Here is a 22,198-nt window from a genome sequence, read left to right as displayed (position 1 = left end):
TAAATGAGAACGTGCCATCAGCCATGCCACACTGGGAACACAGAGCAGAGGGTATACTATGCAGTCTAGCAAGCAAGGTGTGAAGTAGGACCTGTATAGCAATTTGGTTTGGATCACCTTATTACTGGATGAAATGAGAGGCAACCTGGACAGGAAGCACTTCCTGCAAGATATCCTCTGTCAACTTGTATGTCAGAACGCCATTTACTTTCAGTGGCGCAAAGCCTGTTGGTCGTGGAGTAGAGATTTATAGTATGTAGAAACAACTTTTGTATGAGAGGGGTCAGTCAATAGACGTTCAATCGGGGAAGGTTGGATATCTGTTTTGAAGGCCAAACTGTCGCAGCAGTGTGATGTATCTGTAGATATTGGAAATATGCTGTGGAAGGGAGACCAAAGTCTCTCCGAAATTCCATGAAGGAGCGAAACATGTCTGAAAATAGATGCAAGATTATTTTCACCCCCTGTTTAAACCAGAAACCCCCATCCGTTCTACGGAAAAATTCTTGCAGCCGTGGGTTGCCCCAAAGTGGGGCATTCGGTGAGTGTGCGACTTTTGAGTCGGATGGTAATAGCTTAGAAAGCTTAATTATCTGTAGGGCCATAGGGTCATTGCTAGGACATTTTCTTTATCGTACATCATGGGACACAGAGCCTTAAAGTGGATGTAAACCGGAATTTTTTTTTTTTTTTTTTTTTTTTTTTTTTTTATATCATACTGTAGAGTATAAGATTTCCTATTATTTGAGCCCAGTCTTGCCACACAGACTTAATCCATCTCTGAGCAATCCTCTTTTATTGTTCAGTGAGATAAATCTTGACAAACTGAGAAAAACTTTGTCAAATACTCCCCCTTGCTGTGAGTGACAGGTGATTTACATATGTTGTGCACTAGCCTAAGAGACATGCAGTATTTTTTAATTCCCTCCTGCTCCTTTCTTCAGCAGCTCTGCAAGGATTGGCTGTTCCACACCTCAGCATGATTTGGCATGCTGAAGTCATGTGGTTACTTTCCTGTCTTTTCACTGGATGTTAGAGATCATAGCAGAAGTTCCACGTTAGAAATACACAGGAGAGAATGCATATTGATATAGGGAGTGTAGAGGTGGGCGGGGAGTCTACTGACAACACGACTCCACCCACCGAGCTCCAGACAACAGACCCACCCACAGAATATGCAGTTTTTCGGGTCTAATAACAGACAGAGGGGAGACATTTGACAGGTAAAGATGCATAAAAGGGGAGTCCAATGGACTCGAGCAGCGCCTGTAAATGTAATTGGTTCATAGACAAATAAATGATCAATGGTAAAGTGCATTAAATCCATAAAATCAATAAATGTCCATAAATTAATATGATCGACACATTCATTAAAGGTCCTTTTAGGAAGAAAAAGTCTTCTAAAACATCCTTTTCAAAAAGAACGGCTGTAACCAGAAGAGAAAGGAGTCCAGACACCACACGTGCTCGAATAAAGAGGGGGAGGGGGGGGGGGGTGCACAGGAGAACCCCCTCTTAGTTAAACTCTTACCAGATAAGAAATAAATCTCAGCGTGTACGTCATTCAAATCGGTAGGCGTCCAAATCGGTATTCTCCTTCCCTTGTCCAGAACAAGAGCCTCGCTTGGGTCATTCAAAACCACATTTGTGCTTGGAGCTGCTTTGTTAAACATTTGAAGAAGTTGTCGATGTTACAACAAGGAAGTGACAATGCTAATCACTGCTGTTTCATGTATTCTTGTGAAATCATTTTCTCGTGCTATTCACTTAACTCCTTTGATGTTGGAACATTCAGAACCACCCCCAAATTAACAGACTAGGGGAACAGAACTGGAGCCATGGAAATCTGAATCAGGTCCCTTGGTGGTTCCTTTCAAGATGGAGAATGAGAAAAGACTGGTGAACTCCAGTTCTCTTATCTCTGCAGGCACTAAGCTACCACCACCTGCTGATTGCAGTTCTTGGGTGTGGAACAGAAGAAGGTGAGCTTAGGACCTTCACCACTACAGCCAGTATGCTCAGCTGGAGGAGATAGGTAATCTCATGTTCTCTAATCTTCTCAGCAGAGAATGAACCCAGGTCTTGTGGGTTCACTCTCTGCTGAGAAGATTAGAGAACATGAGATTACCTATCTCTGTAGGTATAATATAATATCCACTGTATTATATTCTTCTCAGTCTGTGATCGGAGGGTGGAGGGAGCCGTGCTTCACCTCTGTCCTGCCAGGAATCAACCTCTGCTCCAGCCCTTCACCTGACAATCTGCTGGAGCCTTCATTACACATATGCTGTATGTGTATACCACGAGGGCTCCCAGCACTGCGTCCTAGAGTCATGCTGTGCATTCTATCATTTCATCTCTCTCTCCCTCTCTCTCTCTCCCTCTCTCCCTCTCTCTCTCCCCCCCTCTCTCTCCTCTCTCTCTCCCTCTCCCTATTCTATCTGTATAACTGCATATCTATCTGTCTGTCTGTCTAACTGCATATATATATATATATATATATATATATATATATATATATATATATATATATATATATATATATATATATATATATATATATATATATATATAATATTTCCACGCTGTCATCCTTACCTGAATTACCAGTTATGGCAACTCAGGGTGAGCCATTGGAACAAATTGATGGTGCAGCTCCCTCTCACATCTCAGCACCTGTATATGTGACTGAAGATGCCCTTTCCTCCTCTCTCCAGAGTCTGGAAGAAAGATTAGCGGCTTTAATCACATCCTCCATTCAAATGGATAGGAAGCGTACTAGGTCCCCTTCCCCCACTTCAGCTTTGCAAGGGAAACAGTGCGCACATGATGAGGTGTTACCCTCAATCGATCAGGAAGAAAAGCAAACCGATGATTCCTCTGCAGAGGAAACAGTAGATGAACCCTTTTCAGCTTCTCAATCTGAGAAATTGCTGATACAATCTTACAGAAATGGTTCATTCCACTTTCATGCTGCCTCTAACAGTCTCATGAAAACTTGGCCTCTTCCTTGGGTTCTTTAAAACCTTCCCATCCTTTGCATGCGTTTCCAGCACATGCATTACTGGAACAGCTTATTTTTGCTGAATGGGATCACCCGGATAAGCATTTTCTCCCTCCTAAAGGGTTTTCAATTCTCTATGCTCTGGAGGAGAAATTCTCCAAAAGATGGAAAGTATCAGCAATTGATGCTGCGATTTTCAATGTGAATAATAACTTAAAGTGGGGTTCCACCCAAAAAAAAAACTACATGAAAAATCCTAAAAAAAATACAAAAAAAATTTGGATATTTATTTTTTTTTTTTTTTTACTCACCTCTAAATGCCTGTTGCTAGGGGGTCCCTCGTAGTCTGCCTCTTTTAGAGCCTGGGCTGGTGACATCACTTCCGTCTTGGCACAGGAAGGGCTCAGCTCTGCTCCCTCCCTCCTGTCAATCATCTGGGACCCATTACAGGTCCCAGGTGACTGAGCGGCCAATCACGGCGTGCAGCGCCGCTCGCACATGCGCAGTGGGTGCCAGGCTGTGAAGCCACAGCCCAGCGCCCACAGTTGCAATGCCGGCACCGCTGAATGGAGGGGGAGACAAGCGGGGCTTCGATCCCCCGCATCGCTGGACCCTGGGACAGGTAAGTGTCCAATCAAAAGTCAGCAGCTGCAGGATTTGTAGCTGCTGACTTTTAATTTTTTTTTTTTTTTTTTTTTCTGACTGGCCCTCTATAACTTGTCCTGTAGACAATGCACAGATGCTTAAGGATCCAACAGATAAGAAGTTGGAATCCCTGCTAAAATCTGCCTTTTCCATAGCAGGTGCCGTCACTGAGGCCACAGTCGCTGCGATGGGCGTCTGCCAATCCCTAAAGGACCAATTTAAACAGGTCCTTAGAGAGCTTCCTACACAACAAGCTTGGGATTTGGCTGAACTACCTAAGGCATTATGTTTTGCCATAGATGCCATTAAAGATTCTATTCACCAGGCATCCCGCCTTACGCTTATGCTTGTACATATGCGTAGAATCCTGTGGTTGAAAAATTGGTCAGCTGAAACACCATGTAAAAACCTCCTAACTGGGTTCCCCTTTCATGGGGCGCAACTATTTGGAGAAGACTTGGATAAATATATCAAGACAGTTTCTAGTGGGAAAAGTACTCTTTTACCAGTCAAAAGAAAATATAAACGCTCTTCATTTAAACAGGCTCTTTCCCCTGCACCAGGAGCTTCCGCCTCTAGGCAGTGGTGACGGCCTCCGCCGTCAGACTTTAGAGGAAAACCTCAGGGTCAGACCCAGGCTCAAAAGAAGCCCTGGGGTAGGAAATCTGCAAAACAGAATCCTAAAGCCTCATCATAAAGAGGCAACCTCCCTCACCAAAGTGCGGGGAAGACTTCTGCAATTTTCAGAAGTCTGGAAAAAGGAAATTCAGGACAGATGGGTCATCTCCACAGTAACGCTGGGGTACAAGCTGGAATTTCGGGACTTTCCACTGTCTCGCTTCCTGAGGTCAAGCTTTCCCAAAGATCCAGAGAAGAAACAATCTGTTTCAGGCACTAGACCCGATTAATATCTCAAGGGGTGACCATACAGATCTAAACGCCAAATCAATTCCTGAAGATTCGCTCCTTTCATATGGAGACAATCAGGTCGGTAGTTTCTATCCTTCTTCTAGGAAGAGAACTTCTGGTGTCAATCAACATCAGGGATGCATATCTGCATGTCCCTATAGTTCCTGCTCATCAAAAGTTTTTGCATTTCCAGTTTGTAGCCCTGCCCTTCAGGCTACCTCGGGTGTTCACTAAAGTGCTGGCCCCACCTCTAGCCAAGTTAAGGGCACAGGGCATAACAGTCGTAGCGTACCTAGACGATATTTACTTATAGATCAAACGGTGACTTGTTTGGAGCAAAGCGTACGCACTACAACCAACTATCTGAAAAGTTTGGGTTGGAGTCTTAACCTAGAGAAATCTTCCTTAATGCCGCTAAAAAGGCTGGAGTACTTGGGTCTGATTATAGACACAGCCCAGGAAAGGATGTTCTTGCCTCAAGCAAAGATCAACTCCATAAGAGAGCTGGTGCGGAGTTTCAGGTCAAATGGCAATCCCTCCATTCGCCTCTGCATGAGGTTGCTAGGAACCATGGTGGCTTCATTCAAAGCAGTTCCCTATGCCCAGTTCCATTCAAGACTGTTGCAAAACCGTATCCTGTCTGCTTGGAACAAAACAATTCAAACTTTAGACTTGCCAATGTGGCTGTCCCCAAGAGTGGCCCAAAGCCTCACTTGGTGGTAATTAACCCAGGATCTGCTGAAAGGAAAATCCTTCAGACCAGTCATCTGGAGAGTGGGAACAACAGATGCCAGCCTTTCAGGCTGGGGAGCAGTACTAGAAAAGACAACTGTCCAAGCACAGTGGTCAGGAACCAAAAGAATCTTGCCCATCAATATCCTAGAGATTCAGGCAGTATGTCTGGCTCTAAAGGCCTGGACTTTCAGGTTATGGGATTGTCCTGACAATACCACAGCTGTGGCCTATATCAATCACCAGGGGGGCACCAAAAGTCTCTCAGTGCAGAGAGAGGAGAACCATATTCTAACTTGGGCAGAAAGTAGAGAATTGGCAGGCAGACTACTTAAGTCACCAGCAGTTATTCCCGGGGGAATGGTCTCTTCACCCTGACTTATTTTGGGCTGTTTGTCAAAGATGGGGGACTCCGGACGTGGATCTTCTAGCATCCAGGTTCAACACGAAGCTGGTCAACTTTGTGGCCAGAACAAGGGATTCATTCGCATGCGGAACGGATGTATTAATGAACCCATGGGATCAGTTCTCACTGATCTATGCATTCCCCCCCTATTCAGTTGCTGCCTCGACTTCTTTGCAGGATCAAGCTGGAAAGAAAGCTGATCATTCTGGTGGCACCAGCATGGCCCAGAAGGTCATGGTACGCAGAAATCGTAAAGATGGCAGTGGAGGGCCCATGGTTCCTCCCACTACGGCCAGATCTGCTCTCTCAGGGACCGATATTCCATCCTCCCTTACGGTCTCTAAATTTACCGGCTTGGCTATTGAAACCCACATTCTAAAGAAACGTGGGCTTTTTGGGGCAGTTATCTCTACCCTGATTAATGCTAGGAAGCCAGCTTCCAGAACTATATTATATTATAGGCCTATGTTTCCTGATGTGAATCCAAGGGTCGGCACCCTCGGAGATGTATCATAGCCACAATTCTTGGCTTTCTACAATTAGGGGTAGAAATGAAATTGGCCTTAAATACTACTAAAGGCCAAGTTTCAGCTTTATCGGTCTTATTTCAAGGACCACTTGCTACTCATTCTTTAGTCCGGGGCTTTATACAAGGGGTGACGTGGCTTAATTTGCCCGTCAAACCTCCCTTGAACCCTTGGGACTTAAACTTGGCTGTTTTTGTAACACAGACAAAACTATCCATTTGAACCGATGCAACATATTCCCCTAGTCCTTCTGACAAGGAAGTTGGTATTTTTGGTTGCTATATCCTCAGCAAGGGTTTCAGAACTGGCTGCTCTTTCTTGTAAAGAGCCCTATTTGATTTTTCATGAGGACAGAGTGGTGTTATGCCCTCGTCCAGGCTTTTTGTCAAAAGTAATTTCAGGATTTCAGGTTTTCACCTGAACCAAGATATTGGCCTGCCGTTGTTTTTTCCAAAACCATGTTCCAGGGAAGAAAAGTCACTACATTGTCTTGATGTGGTGAGAGCAGTGAAAATCTAGTTAAAGAAAACTGCTCAGATTCGTAAGACTAATGTCTTATTTATTCTGCCGGAGGGTCCTAAGAAAGGACAGGCAGTGTCGAAATCCACTGTCGCTAAGTGGATTCAGCAAGTGATAATTCAAACTTATGATCGAAGGGGTAAGATTCCCCCGTTTCAAGTTAAGGCGCATTGTACCAGGTCGGTTAGTGCTTCTTGGGCAGTGCGTCATCAGGCCTCCATGGCTCAGATCTGTAAGGCCGCAACTTGGTCTTCAGTGCATACATTCACAATTTTATCAGGTGGATGTAAGGAGGTATGAGGATATCGCCTTCAGGCGCAGTGTGCTGCAAGCAGCAGTATAGATCCTCAAGTCTGGGTGTACCCTGAGGGTTGTTTCTCCCACCCCTCAAGTGGCATTGCTATGGGACATCTCATTAAGTAATTACTTAAGGCTCTATGTCCCATGATGTACGATAAAGAAAATAGGATTTTTATTACAGCTTGCCTGTAAAATCCTTTTCTTGGAGTACATCATGGGACACAGAGGTCCCTCCCCTCTTTTTTTGGGATTTAAGTATGTTGCTTTTCTCCAAAAACTGATGTGCTCCTGGAAGGAGGAGGGGTTGTATAGGGAGTAAACTTCCTTTTGATTGGGTTTACCAGTGTCAACACCTGAAAGTGGCCTATAACCCATTAAGTAATTACTTAAGGATCTGTGTCCCATGATGTACTCCAAGAAAAGGATTTTACAGGTAAGCTGTAAAAAAAAATCCTATTTTTACCCCCTCTGCCCCGGAGTGACATTCTATGTATGAGGTTCTGGAAAGATTCATAGGAGGCAAGGATGGCTGCCTCCAAAGCAGTGGCCGCATTGTTGGCTTTGGGATAAAACCACCAATGCGTATGTGCTAATTGCAAGGCCATATAATGGGTTTGAAGGTAAGGCAGTGCCAGACCCACTTCCAAAACACAGGTAAATTGCAAGGTATTTTTTGTGATCCGAAACTGTTTCTCCCCTCCAGAAAAAGATTTCATCCTTACCAACTATCTCTTTAAATTTTGGTTTTTAGTAATATAGATCGGTGAGTTACTCAGAATATACAAAATGCATCAGAAAAATCATTTAAAAAATATTTAAAAAATATTTATCCTACCTAGCAATGTCAGAGGAAGATTGGACCATAACTTTAGTGTGTTCCTTAATCTACTAATAAGAGGGTCCAGATTAATTTTCACATGAGGAGATGGGGTGCTGTATCAAAACCCCCAGATATCAAAAAGAGTGGACGATCTGTAGTGGTCATGTGGGAGGCAATACTATAGAGGCTGCTTGGTCTATCATAAATAAGAGATTTATCCCAGTTAACCTGGAAACCTGAGAAATGACCAAACCGCCAGGTAATATCCAGCAGGGCTGGGATAGACGATTGAGGGTCCGCCAAATATATCAGCATGTCGTCCGCATAACATTTTCTTCCAGACCCCCCAATCGTCAATCCCACAACGCCCCACTGGATTGTATCAGTGCCACAAGGGGTTCTATCGCCAGTGCGAACAGCAGCGGAGACAGGACACCCCTGTCTGGTGCCTCTCCTTATTGAAAAGGGATTAGATATGGAAGCATTCACTCTGTCTAGCCGTAGGTTTATGATACAGTAGCTGAACCCATCTGATAAAGGTGTTGCCAAATCCAAATTTAGCCAAAACTTCTAATAGATACAGCCACTCGACCGAGTCGAAGGCCTTATGATCGTCCAGGGCTAAAACAGTCCGAGATTCCATGGTATCATGAACTGCCCGCATGTTGGTAAAAAGCCTGCGCAGATTAATGGAAGTTGATCACCCTGGGATAAATCCAGTCTTATCTGCTCCAATAATAGTAATGACTGTATTCAATCGCCGGCAAGCACTTTGGTTAGAATCTTTACATCCGATTGATCCGGTTAATTAGCGAAATCTGTCAATATGATTCACAAGGAAGATGATCCTTATGGGGCTTAGGAATAAGGACAATCAGCACCTCTGACATGGAAGGTGGCAGCTGTCCCTTCTTTAGGGCGAAGTTATATACCCGAAGCAGGTGTGGGATCAATAATTCTCTAAAATGCATGTACCACTCTATGGGGAATCCATCTAGTCCCAGCGTTTTATTTCTGGCAAATGACTGGATAGCCTCCCATATTTCCTCAAGGGGGCATCAAGCAATGAAGCCTGAGGGTCCTGCAACTTTGGAAGTGAGATGTAAGATGGTCATCTAGTTCCACAATAGTGTAGTGAGCTCTAGAAGAGTATAATGTGGAGTAGAATGTGACAAATGCCTCCATTACCTCTTCGTTTTGTTCAACTATGGTTCCCTCTGAGTTCTTAATTCTCAGAATGTTGCATGGCTGATAGTCAGGTCTAGAGAGAGATGCTAATAGGCGACTATTCTTGTCGCCAAATACAAAAAGCCGCTAATTCTGGTATAGCAACTTTTTCTGTGTGTGCTCCAGGAGCACCAGATCCAACTCTCTAGCCCTATGTCACCAAACAACGTGTCTCAGGAGTGGGAGATGTAGTGGTCTCAGCCTTCCTAAGTCCCCTTCTGCATCCACCAGTCTGGACTGAGATGCTTTACCAGCCTGCCCGATAGCTGCAGTGGAGGCGCAGCCTGTGGTGGTTTAAAAGGCATACCATACCATAGGGATGGAGGTGCTCTGTTTGTTGGTTATCCAATAGGATTTTATTTCGGCTAGGCTCTGATCAACAACTGCCTTTTTCTCGGGCAGCCATGAGAACCACCTCTGTCACTGAAGTGCAGTAGTTTAATAAGCATGGCACGTGGTGGGGCCCCAGAGGGCAGGGGGCATAGTGGAACTCTATGAGCTCCTACAATAGTGAAAAAGTGGAGGTGCCAAAAGTGGATGTCAGCCATCACTCCATAAAAGCCTTGGGGGCCCTGCCCTCTGAACCCACCAGGAACCCCATGAAGCGCAGATTATTACGCCTAAGTCGATCTTTCATATCGGTAAGCTTGTCAGCAGTGTAGCCCTGAGCCAAACACAGCTCTCTAACAGAGGCTTGTAAGGGATGTGTCTCGTCCTCCAGCTCTCCTATGCGTTGTTCAGCATTAGTCACTCTGTGACGGAGATTGTGTACATCCTGTTTCAGGAAGGATAAGTCAGTTTTAATGAAGTCTTTTTGTGTGGTGAGGGAAGCATGGCTGTGCTGAATTGCCTCCATAATCTGTGCCAGGGTCGGCTCTGTAGGGCCTGTGTCAGCATTCCCTGCGTTGGGGGTAGCAGGATCTGTGCCCTCAGAAGGGGAGAATATGAAGGGGTTGTCGGGCTGGCCGGCGCCATCTTGCTTCTGCATGCATGGCGGCATCAGCGGTGTGAATCCCAGTGCATCCTCCATAGGCGGCCCGTATTTGACCATCGCCTGGTGGGCTCTATGTTCAGAGAAGCTGTGGAGGCAGAAGCGGGCCCCTGAAGAGAGGTCGGGTCTGCAGGATCAGGTAATGTATGCGGTGTGGACGGAGCTCAGGCGACTCGCATCCCGGTCATTGGCCACGCCCCCGTACTTGATCCTTCACCACGACAGGGTCGTGTTACGACCTATTCCATCCTTTTTGCCAAAAGTAGTGTCAGCTTTTCATTTAAATCGGGACATTATTTTGCCTTCTTTTTTTCTCTCTCTGCCTCGTTCGGAAGAGAGACTGCATTTCTTGGACATTGTCCGGGCAGTCAAGGTTTATTTCTCTAGAGCTGCGGAGATCTGAGGATCAGACTTTTTTTTTTGTTTTACCAAAAGGACTCAAGAAGGGCAGGCAGCTTTCAGAGCTTTCATTGCCAATTGGGTTCGTCAGTTGGTCATTCAGGCCTATGGTCTGAAACGTAAATCTCCTCCCTTTAGGGTGAAAGCTCATTCTACCAGGGGTGCAGGAACCTCCTGGGCTTTTTGCCATCAGGCGTCTGTGGCTCAGATTTGTAAGGCGGCTGCCTGGTCTTCAGTGCACACGTTCACAAAATTTTATCAAGTGGATGTTCGAACAGCCGAGGATTCGGCTTTTGGCCGCAGTGTACTGCGGGCTGCCGTATAAGGTCTGATGGCTATTGTTTGGCAGGGTGTCTCCCTCCCCTCAAGGCTATTGCTCTGGGACATCTCAGTAGGTAATGAATATTAGCCTAACTCTGTGTCCCATGATGTATGAAAAAATAAATAGTATTTTTTTTTTCGTCATACTTGCTTGTAAAATCCTTTTTAAGTACATCATGGGACACAGAGGCCCCTCCCCTCCTTTTTTTTTTTTTTTTTTTTTTTTTTAGGTTTCAGTGCTTGCTACAAAACTGATGTCCTTCCTGTATGGGAGGGGTTATATAGGGGATCACTTGCTGTCTAAGATTTTTTACCAGTGTCCATTCACCTATAGAGGGCATATAACCCAGTAGGTAATATTGGCCTGTGTCCCATGATGTACTTAAAAGGATTTTACAGGTAAGTATGATGAAAAAAATCCTTCTTTTTTTTTTTTTTTGTGCAGTTTGGAATTTTTTTTTTTTTAGACTTGGAAATTACACACAGGCCTTGTTTCCGTTAGTGAAAAACTTAGCATTTTCAGCATGATATGTAGCAACCCTGCCCTTTGCAGCTGTAAATTTTAGAATGTGTTACTGCTAGGCTGTAACCAGCCTGAGCTAATGTTTACCTTTTCTGGGTTTTGTAAGGTTCCCTAAGCCTAGTGGGTTGATTGCTTCAGCCTATTTCTGGAAGGAGGTTCCAGTAATTGGTGTGGGAAACACTTGTCTTTTTTTCAATCAGGCTAACTATATAATCCCTAGGTTATATGTAATATTTATCTGATCCAGCCAATCTCTGAGCAGCGAAGTTCAGAGTTATCGTCTGTGGTATAATTTAATCTATTTCCAGCGGCTCCCTAGGAAGTCATCCCTACAAGTATACAGTATTTACACTCAACACTACTCTCCCAAAATCTTTACTGTGCCAAATAGTCTGTAACTGGAATCTTAAGAGCTGTACACATGCACACCAGGGAAGTATGGGAACAAAGTAGGCATATAACAAATACTAGCTGCCTAATATGTAAGTTATACATTGTCAAACATTTTAAAGCAAATCTAGAAAGTCTGTGCCATGTGTTGGAGAAAGTTGGCCACAGAAGTAGCTATTCAATTACATTTTAGGAAACTTGCTGCATGATCTTTGCTGGAGCTGACCATATCAGAGAGACGGTGACATATGTTCTTGCTGCACCACATGGCCTCCAGGGTCCCTTTTCTTGCAGTAGGCTCGTAAACAAAACCCTTGCTTGCCCTGGGGTCTCTTCCCTAGGTTTGGATGACTTGAATAGGTTTGCCACTATTGCAAGTACCTCATGGAGAGCTGCTGAATGCATATTGTTGCATATGCAATGGGTCTGCAGTTGCAATGTGACTGTGCCATATAATCTCTCTACATTTGGGAACCATCAAATGAGATTACTACATTTCAGAGGTTTTACCTTAAAGTTCTCCAAACCATTTCATTTTTAATTTCCCTCTTTAACGAAAACTTCCTACGGAGCTGTTTGAATAAGTACCGCTTTGACTTGTTCAGCTCTGTATGAAAAGCTAAATTTGAGATATTGAGCTGTGTAAGCTAGCTTTTGTTTTTGGAAAAGAAGATATAGCATAGAAAAATATGAAGGCATAGAATGCCAATTACTGACTAAAAATAGAATGTATAGTTAAAAAATGTTTTATCGCAAAAAGATAGAAAAACGGAATGTTCTTAAATCTGACAATGCAAATAAGTCAATTCCACTATACAGTATTTTTCATTCAGTGTAGGTCAATATTTATATGATCAAAGATCATACTGAAATAAGTAAAAGCCACTGGTATTAAAAATGTTATGTCTTTGCTCTACCTTGTCTCTAGGCTCTGGCTAAGAAAAACACACCATACTTTGGTGGTGAATCTGTGTCCTTTTTTGACTATATGGTGTGGCCCTGGTTTGAGAAATTCGGCTTTTGTGGATTGGAAGGGTAAGGACAACCACTTTTTTTGTTTACTCAATGTGATAAAGAACTGGAATAGCTTCTCAAAAACATTTTGCAGTTGCAATATCCTCTTGTTTTAAAATTAAGACTTGACCTTCGTAGATTTACCCATCGTCATGACCAGGCCATTTTTTGCGATCCGGCACTGTGTTACTTTAGCGGACAGTTGTGCGGCCATGTAACGATGTACCCAAATAAAAATTGTCATTTTTACCACAAATAGAGCTTTATTTTGGTGGTATTTGATAACCAAAAAATACTTTTACTTTCTGCTATAAACATATCCAATAAATGTAAAAAATCTAATTTCTTCAAAGATTTAGGCCAATATGTATTCTGCTACATATTTTTGGTAAAACCTAGCCAGCCAGTGTTTGTGTACACTGTGTCGTGTTTTTACTAAGAAAAGTAATGGCTTTCATTCCCTGCTTTGCAGGGAAAGAAAATCCATCACATCACCCCCATCAGGACTGAGCTCTGCCTTGTTTACATAGGCAAAGCTCTGTCCTGTGTCTCTGCTCAATGATCAGCAGGTGCTAGCAGACGTCCATTGGACGGCACCTGCTGATCGGCTTCTGCTGAGACAAATCACAGCAAAAGTGGCGCACCGGCAGCCCCTACCCAGACATGCAGAATCGCATATATGTGACTCTGCGCGGCCTCCCTGTAGCAGTAAATCTGCTATAGGACAGTCTGATAAGCAAGTTTTGTATTGCCTGAAGGTGTAAATTATACTAGTCCCCATATTTTACTTGAGTTGACTTCACTCAAAGTGCTGTGAAGTGAGGAAGCCGACCCAGGCCAATCTCCGAATATGTAAGTGCCCTTTACTACATTTTTAATTTAAAGTGTCTGCTAAACCTTTTATGCCATGTTGATGCCTGTATTCCTACTAACATAGGGGCTGGCTTTTGAAGAGATGGGAGCCCAATACACTGGTACTTTACATTCCTATTCCCCTTTTAAAACTCTGATGCCCTGAGAAGAGTGGAGCTGCAAAAAGTTTCTTTCCAGTCGACCTGTTCTTAGAAACATGCCCTTGTGTATGTTAAAGCTGAACGACTAAGCAAATATTGTCTAAATACATGTGTATTCTTACTTGAATCTTGGTGTGCTTTTGTGTATTTCTTCCAGATCTGTGCAGTATTGCAGCATAAAATGTTTGTGCAGGAGCTTCCTGTACAGCGCTGTGCTCTCTCTTCATGCAGGTCTGGTCTACCACCCCCTCCTGTAGGTTTTTTTTTTTGTAAGCAACATATACAGTGGGGAAAATAATTTTATATCATTTTTATCATGGGTGTATTTTAAATAAGACAGACTATCAACCAAAAAAAAAACCCACATAAAACAAATATTTGTTTCCCAAGCAAAACATGACTTAGTACTTGGTGGACAAACCCTTGTTGACAAGCAGAGGTAAGATGTTTCTTGTAATTGGTGACCAGGTTTGCATACATCTCAGGAGGGATTTTGGTCCACTCTTTACAGATCTTTTCTAAATCCTTAGGGTTTCTTGGCAACTCTCAGTTTCAGCTCCTTCCCTATAGGATTAAGGTCTGGAAACTGACTAGGCCACTCCATGACCTTGATGTGCTTCTTGAGCCACTCCTTAGTTGCCTTGGTGGTATGTTTTGGGTCACTGTCATGCTGGAAGACCCATCTTCAGTGTTCTGGCTGAGGGAAGAAAAATGCTGTCTATGACCATAAGAACACCATCCCTACAGTCAAGCATGGAGGTGAAAACATTATGCTTTGGAGCTGTTTCTCTGCTAAAGGTACAGACCGACTTTGCGACTTTGCCGCAATGAGGGGCCAATGGATGGGGCCATGTATTGTAAAATCTTGGATGAGAACCTTCTTCCCTCAGCCAGAACACTGAAGATGGGACAAAGGAGTGGCTCAAGAAGACTCGCATTAAGGTCATTGACTGGCCTAGCCAGACTCCAAACCCTAATTCTATAGAAAATATATGAAGGGAGCTGAAACTTGGAGTTGTCAAGCAACAACCAAGAAACCTTAAGGATTTTGAAAAGATCTGTAAAGAGTGGACCAAAATCCCTCCTGAGATATGTGCGAACCTAGTCACTAACTATAAGAAACCTCTTACCTCTGCTTGCCAACAAGGGTTTCTCCACCAAGTACTAAGTCATGTTTTGCTTGGGGATCAAATACTTATTTTACTCACAGAACTGCAACTTAATTTATAGCATTTGTTTTTATTTGTTTTTGTGTTTTTCTGGGTTTTTGGTTGATATTCTGTCTCTATCATTTAAAATACACCTATGATAAAAATGATGGCCCCTTATTTCTTTGTAAGTGGGCAAACTTACAAAATCTACAGGGGATCAAATTTCCCCACTGTAGTAGGTGGGCCTGCCGGGTCCCTCCCACAGCTCTACTCTCTACACATGCAATGCGAAAGCACAGTGATGTCATTGCTGATTTTACAAGTTAATAATTGGGTTTCCAAAGAGATTTAGTGCACACAAAATTGGTGGCTATTGAAGAATATATTTAAATGGAAGTTTGTGTGCATGGAGTTAGGCTTTAATGCTTTATCCTGCCATAAGTTGATTATCTACACATCTAAAGATCTTTATTACAAAGGATCTTTTCATAGACCTGCACATTTTGCATTGGCTAAGCAGGAGAGGAAATGCTAATGGGGAATGAGATGCACAACTAAGACTAGCTAGACAGTCACTTAAAAAATGAAGTACAAGACACGTCCAAGTGATTTTCATGTTTCTGTTTTTTAGCCTTTTGGATAAGACCCCAAATATCAAAGCTTGGCAGGATCGTATGCTGCAAGACCCAGCTGTCAAGGCAACCTACACTGAGCAAGAAGACTTTGCAGGATTTTTCAAGCTCTATGCTGAGAACAGTGTGGAAGCTGCTGATTACGGCCTTAATTAGGAAAACTGTTCAACATTGTGACCTAAATGTTGTGCCTTTTACACAGTAATAATCAGTACTGTCTCCTGTGGTTCATGCCATCTAAAGCAGGGTTTCCCAGCCTCCTGAGGCCACTAACTACATCCTTTCCAGCCAGCTGCATAACTGTTAGTTACAGTTTAAAGAAGAAAACCAATTATTTTAACCCACGATTCTGGTAGAGTATCTAGAAGATCAAGCTGTTGGTTCCTGAGGGATTGTTTGGGAAATGTTAATCTTAAGCATTTGTACTTCAAATTACCATCGTAATAAAAAAAAATTTCCACAAATTGAGCATTGTGTATGTAACATGGGTATGACCACTGCATGGGCTGCAGTGAATTTTATGAGCATTTTGGCTTTGTTCCTTCTAAGGGAACATTATCAAAGCAATTGCACTTTATTTTAAAGCATCTTTTGGGTTCATGTATAGCTAAAGGCAAAACTTTTTTTTTTTTTTTTTAACTGCTTTCTGTGCCTCTTTTTTGGGAGATTCACCCTCTCTATTCGTCCTGTTGACTATTATTATTGAAAATTAAAGTAAAAGAAAATTCCAAATTTTGGGTTGTCCCCAGAAAAGTAAGTAAGTAAAAAATCTTTCAATGGGGACACTACTTCTGGTGACCTGGGGGTGCCCAAGGAATTTGCGTGGATTTCCTCTCACTTCCTGTTTAACAATGGGACAGGAAATGAAGGAAAATGGGACACAGGTGACAAAAAACATGACGGGTTATGACCCGCTCTTACTCTATCCAAATTGAAAAAGTTTTCTACTTTCAGTCCTGGTTTTACAAGACCTATCAGTAACTTTAAAATTCCTTAACCAAATAATTTGCCAAAAAAGATGTCTATAAACTCCAGGGCCACTAAAAATGTCCCAGGTTCATCTCGCTAGTGCAGGGGGCAGCCAGGCACACAGCAGCATTCACTCCTCTGACTAATTAAATAGTCTAGGGGTTGCCAGATTCTGTATTTATTGCTAAATACCTTGGATAGGGCAGGGTGTTGTGGGATACTCCCAGAATTCTACAATACAGTAATAAAAAGACACTTTACTCTGCAGCTACTTCATAGAACAGCCCCCTAACGACAGCTCAGGGAATGGGCAGCACTGGAACACCATAAGCAATGTTCCAGGCCAGGCAATCCTTGGTATTAGTGCACCCAGATCCTGCACTCAGGTCTGTACTAACAAGTCCTTGGATACTGGGATGCCTCCCTAGTACCAAGGGCAGACTATTCCTTAGTGGACTCTAAAGACCGGATCCTAGGTGAAATCCCCCTTTAGGTTCAGAGATTCTTGGTAAATAAGCCCCCCAGCTTTAGCATAGCTGGGACATTGATGAGCTGCTTGGCAAATGTCAGCTGGACTGCAGAGAGGGCAGCAGCCCTCCAGTCTGGGAACTTCTCCTCCTCCTCCTGGACAAGAACTAGGCTGCTCCAGGCTATTTATGCTTACTACCAGCCACCATCTGTGCACCCTCCCCCTAGGGATTGGCTGAGACACCATTCATTCAGCCCACTACATTCTAGAATCTTCCAGAAGGCAGGGGGAAGTAATCAAACCTGCAGCCAGTGAAACCCAGAACAACCCAAAGCAATCACACACTGCTCCACCGATTTACAGAAGAGCTAAAAAAACGACATTTATCTGACAGCCTAGCACCTGCATAGGAGGGTGCCACACTACTAAATATTTGTTGAAAAGCTATCATGGAGTGACTGGCAAATATAAGGGCTCATGCACAGAGGCATACAATATGCTACATTCAGATCTCTAATTTATAGGGATTTGAACACAGTGGTATTCAATGCTATGGACCCATTAACCCAGCACTGTTTTGGTCCATGGCATTTAGCTGCAACCAAAACAAGGATATTTCTGCATCCACACAGATTTTTGACTGCTTATTACTTTGTACACATGTATAGGTGTGTGCAAATATTTTCATGTGTACAGCCTAAATGGGCTGTATCTGCTGGTATTGCTGCTGCCCAGGGAATTCAGTGCCAAAATATAAAAAATGTGTAGACAATGGTGCAGGTGAATTATGGCTGGTGTCCTAAAGTGTTTGTTACACCCCAGCATTTCATATCTCTGATATGTGCCTGCTGTACCATTTACTTGTATAAAAAGTCTCCTGTTATTTTGAATTTCCTGGTGTTCCTGCCAGTCCCTCAGCTTTTCTATTAACTGACCACACTACGCAGGAGAAGACACAGTGGTCCGTTCTTTAGCTATGCTGGGAACCCGGCCTGCTCTCCTCCAATGATCACACTTGTCCTCACACCCCCCTTGCATAGCCATTTATCACTGGTTCACAAGTTCAGTGTGCTGCTGCTCCCCATCATAGAATGCACTAAGGTGAAAAACCCCTAAGGTTTACAGCTCCTTTAACGTCAAACAGTATACTTAGCCGAGTACACGCCTCCAGGAGGACTACATGTCCCAGCATTCCCTTCAGGCAGTATACATTGGTGAGTAAACTCCTCCAGGAGGAAGCCATTGGGGGATCTGGGTTACGTGCATGGAAGTTTTGCTGCATGGAGACTCCTATAGAGTCCATATTGAAGAGCAGGTGACAATTGGGCTGCAACCCCATACCTTGGAGGGTTGTCTTCTGCGAGAGCGGTCCCTGGTGCCAAGGAGGTTGGGGACCTCTGCTCTAAAGTATTTAAACAAGATCCAACAGGGCGATTTATGCTAGTAAAACATTAACTGAGGCATCCATAACCTTTTTTAAGAGATTGGTGCGGCCAGCCATCCCAACCCATATTGACCTAGACATGTGCATGTCTGTTTAGTTGAAGTGCAGTAGGGACCATTTTTAACCTAGGATTGTGTTGCCAGCAAGAGTCTATGTAAATTTAATATAGCATGTGCATGGGGCTTAAAGGAGTTTGTACAATTAAATTGTAATATCAGGCACCCTCTAGTAAAGATTTCTTGTTTCTCTTTCTAAGTGATATTTCTGGCGAGCAGTTACCTATATCAAGCAATCCTAATTCCTCTTCATACTGCTAAATCTCAGCATTAATTCTGATTGGTGTGTAGAGGTAATACACCGACGAATACAAATTTTTATTGAAAAACATGGTTTGATTAAATGCATCCATTATAAATATGTCTGATATTGGGACCATTATAAGAATATGCTTGCAGCAGTCTGTTGGAGATTTTTCCGGCTTTCAAAAGCTCATGGTAAATACCCACTAATAAAAATCCCAATTACAATCGTAATAAAATATAATTTGCAACAATACATTAAACACAGCTCACATTTGAATTTCATGCATATAAATATTTTATACCTCTTACTACCCCCTCCCCTCTTTTCTTTTCTCTGTCTCAATTATCCCTCATCACATTTTGTCTTTTCTACTGTAGTTCTTTTCCTTCACCCAGAGTCCAATACTGGTCGTGTGCTGTGTGATATGGCAGAATAACTGCAGTGGTGGTGCATCCCATTTCCCCTTTTTTTAAAAAAAAAATAATAATTTTATTGAAATATTAAACAGTGACATATCATAAGGTTCTGTTGGCAACCATGCTGTGAGAGGTAGTAGATTGCCTCAAACTGCAATGCAAAAAAAGTATGGCCTGTCACACCACCATAATGAGGCAGTGTGAACTGGGCACACAGGAGACAAAATGCTTTGTCTCTTATGTGCCCGCCCAACGCAGTCCAACCGCACCTTTTTTGAACAAGCCCTTACATGTGTGGGGATCTGATGCTCTCTACTAGACATGTGGTTCATTTAGTTCTGAATTAAAATTAGGACGAATTTTCTTTTTTTGGAAATTCAGATATGTTTGAACTTCCAAATGACAATAGTACTCAATCCAAAATAAGGAAAAAGAAATGTGCACGCAAATCGTTTTCAAATACTTTTCTAATCATTTTTTAATTCAAAAAGTTTGCGAATTCGAATAGTTTTCCAATGAGGATAAAATAGAATAGAAAATAAAGGAATAGAATATAATAGAGCAGGGATATGCAATTAGAAGACCTCCAGCTGTTGCAAAACTACAAGTCCCAAAATGCTTCTGCCTCTGGGTGTCGTGCTTATGGCTGTGAGAGTCTTGCTATGCCTCATGGGACTTGTAGTTCTCCAACAGCTGGAGGTCCGCTAATTGCATATCCCTGTAATTAGAGTAAAACTGATCAAAATAGAATAGAAAATAAAAGAACAGAATAGAGTAGAATATAATAGAATAACATAGATAGAATAACATAACATAGAAAGAATATAACCATCTTCTGAAATTCGAATTTCAAATAGAATAAATTTGAGCTCTAATACATAAAAAAATAATAGAACAGAATAGAATAGACTATAATAGAATAGAATTTAAAAAATAGAATAGAAAGAATATAACCATTTCCCAAAATTCAAATGTAATCAATAGAGCGATCCAACTGATGACTGCTATTCACAGAACAAACGGAGTCCACGTGAAAGGACCCTTATGCCTCATACACACGATCGGATTGTTGGCTAACAGAGCCTCAGACTTTTGTCTGAAGGGCGTGTGCCAGGAACTTGTCTTGCATACAAACGTCACACAATTGTCGGCCAACAAACACGAACGTAGTGACGTACTACGTGGAATTTCAGCTCTTGAGCGCCAACCTTTGGGCACCTTCTGCTAATGTCATGTTTGGTGAGCATTGATTCCGAGCATGCGTGTTTGTACTTTGGACTTTTGTGCGACGAATTTGTGTACAGGTGATAAGAAAATCTGACAACACACCGTTGTCCGCCGAAAATTTACTAGCCTGCCTTCCAACATTTGTTGGTGGAAAGTTGGACAACAATTGTCTGATGGAGTGTACTAACGGTTGGATTTTAGGCAAACAGTCTGTCATCACACAATTCCCTGCCGAAAATCCGATCGTGTGTACGAGGCTTTAGACAGGAAGTGCCCAGCAAATAAAAACCAGCACTTGTTTCCTGCAACCAGTCTGCAGATATTACCATGAGGAAGGATGGACCATGTCTGACCGGTTATGCTAGGAAACCTCTTTGTTGTATAGAAAAAACACCTTATTGTATAAAAACAACAAGGATGTGAGTGAGCGCTGGTGTTTCACCAGTATGACAACACATAATACTATCTGAAGATCAAAAAAAAATAAGAAATAACGGGGTATGGTTACCTTTAAATACAAATTTGTACATTGCATAACTGCTCTACTTTGGTTATTTTCATAAGGTAAATATCTATGATTGGACTTTTCACATCAGACTAGAACAATCATAATAGAATGAAACCTGATTGTGCTCTTTTGTAGGTGGAGAAAAGTACTCCGCATCCAGAAATCCCATTCTATAATGTCTTTGGAAAATATCCAGAATGTAATAAGGGAAAATAACAAAATACAGCAAGTGGGCTGGATTCAGCATTAAGGTTCTGGTTGATAGCACTCTAGGATAGACATAAGTATACCAATGAAAAAAATGAGTTTGGGATGAAAGCTTTTAGGATGAGGATTTATAGCAATTTTTGAAATGCTTACATTTTCACTGGTTCTTCCTTTCCACCTCATCAATGCACTAATGTAATTTTAAAAATAAAATCTTATATGTTTCATTCCGTACACTTTTTTTTTTTTTTAGATTAAGTGATCCGATCACTGTGTCTCTTCGCTTAACAATGCAATATATGGCTGGTGGGATGGGTCAGCAGGGTGCTGTACATAGCTTCCCATAAACAGCACAGCACCCTGTCTCAGTATTATTTTAAAGTCGGGCACACACTGGGGTTGATTTACGAAAGGCAAATACACTTTGCACTACAAGTGCACTTGGGAGTGCAGTCGCTTTAGATCTAAGGGGAAGAACTGGAATGAGGGGAAGCTCTGCTGATTTTATCATCCAAATATATACAAGCAAAAATGCTGTTTATTTTCCTTGCATGTCCCCCTCAGATCTACAGCGACTGCACTTCCAAGTGCACTTGTAGTGCAAAGTGGATTTGCCTTTAGTAAATAAACCCCACTGTGTGTTCAACCAGTGGGTTAATAGAAAAAAAAAACTGTCAGCTCCGGTCGGAGCTGCTGTACTAATTATGCAAAGTTAGTATAGCGATCTCCCCTGCTGAGCTGTTGTATTCTGACAGGGGGATGGCTTCCCACCCCCCTCTCTAGAACACTCTGATTAGAGCTCTCAACCAATGGCTGAGAGCACTGATCAGGAATGGGTAGGCTGCTGGTTTTCCACCATGCATGTCCAACAGAAGCCAGCCGAACGGCTGGCTTCTGTCGGACAGGGTGGCAAACACACCCAAATATCGGCTGTTTTTTTTTTTTTTTAATCTGGCCGATGTCTCCTGACATTGAGCCCGTGTGTACCCGGCTTAAGAGCCCTCTGCCCTGGTGCAAACAGTGGGCTAGCTCATGGGAGGTAGGCAAATATAAAAAACCTCCTATGGGGGGACAGAGACAAAAGTAGGGGGGCCAACTATAAAATGCAATTATGTGTATATTCTGGGGCCCT

The 22,198-nt window shown here is 42.7% G+C and overlaps 1 protein-coding gene across 3 annotated transcripts in view; it reads left to right on the top strand.

Moving 5' to 3' along the window:
- Positions 1 to 15,987, top strand: part of LOC141105901 (glutathione S-transferase omega-1-like) — a 65,560-nt gene extending 49,573 nt beyond the window's left edge. For all 3 annotated transcript variants that reach the window (XM_073596090.1, XM_073596088.1, XM_073596089.1), the window contains 2 exons: positions 12,642 to 12,748; positions 15,523 to 15,987. In XM_073596090.1, the coding sequence (XP_073452191.1) occupies positions 12,642 to 12,748; positions 15,523 to 15,679 (264 nt within the window). In that variant the 3' untranslated portion in view covers positions 15,680 to 15,987. The remainder of the gene's footprint in view (positions 1 to 12,641; positions 12,749 to 15,522) is intronic.
- The last annotated feature ends 6,211 nt before the right edge of the window (positions 15,988 to 22,198 follow it).

The sequence above is a fragment of the Aquarana catesbeiana genome, linkage group LG08, assembly GCF_042186555.1.
Source record: "Aquarana catesbeiana isolate 2022-GZ linkage group LG08, ASM4218655v1, whole genome shotgun sequence".
Classification (NCBI taxonomy): domain Eukaryota; kingdom Metazoa; phylum Chordata; class Amphibia; order Anura; family Ranidae; genus Aquarana; species Aquarana catesbeiana.
Note: the sequence above shows the minus strand (reverse complement) of the source record. Positions and strands in the feature narration are given on the sequence as shown.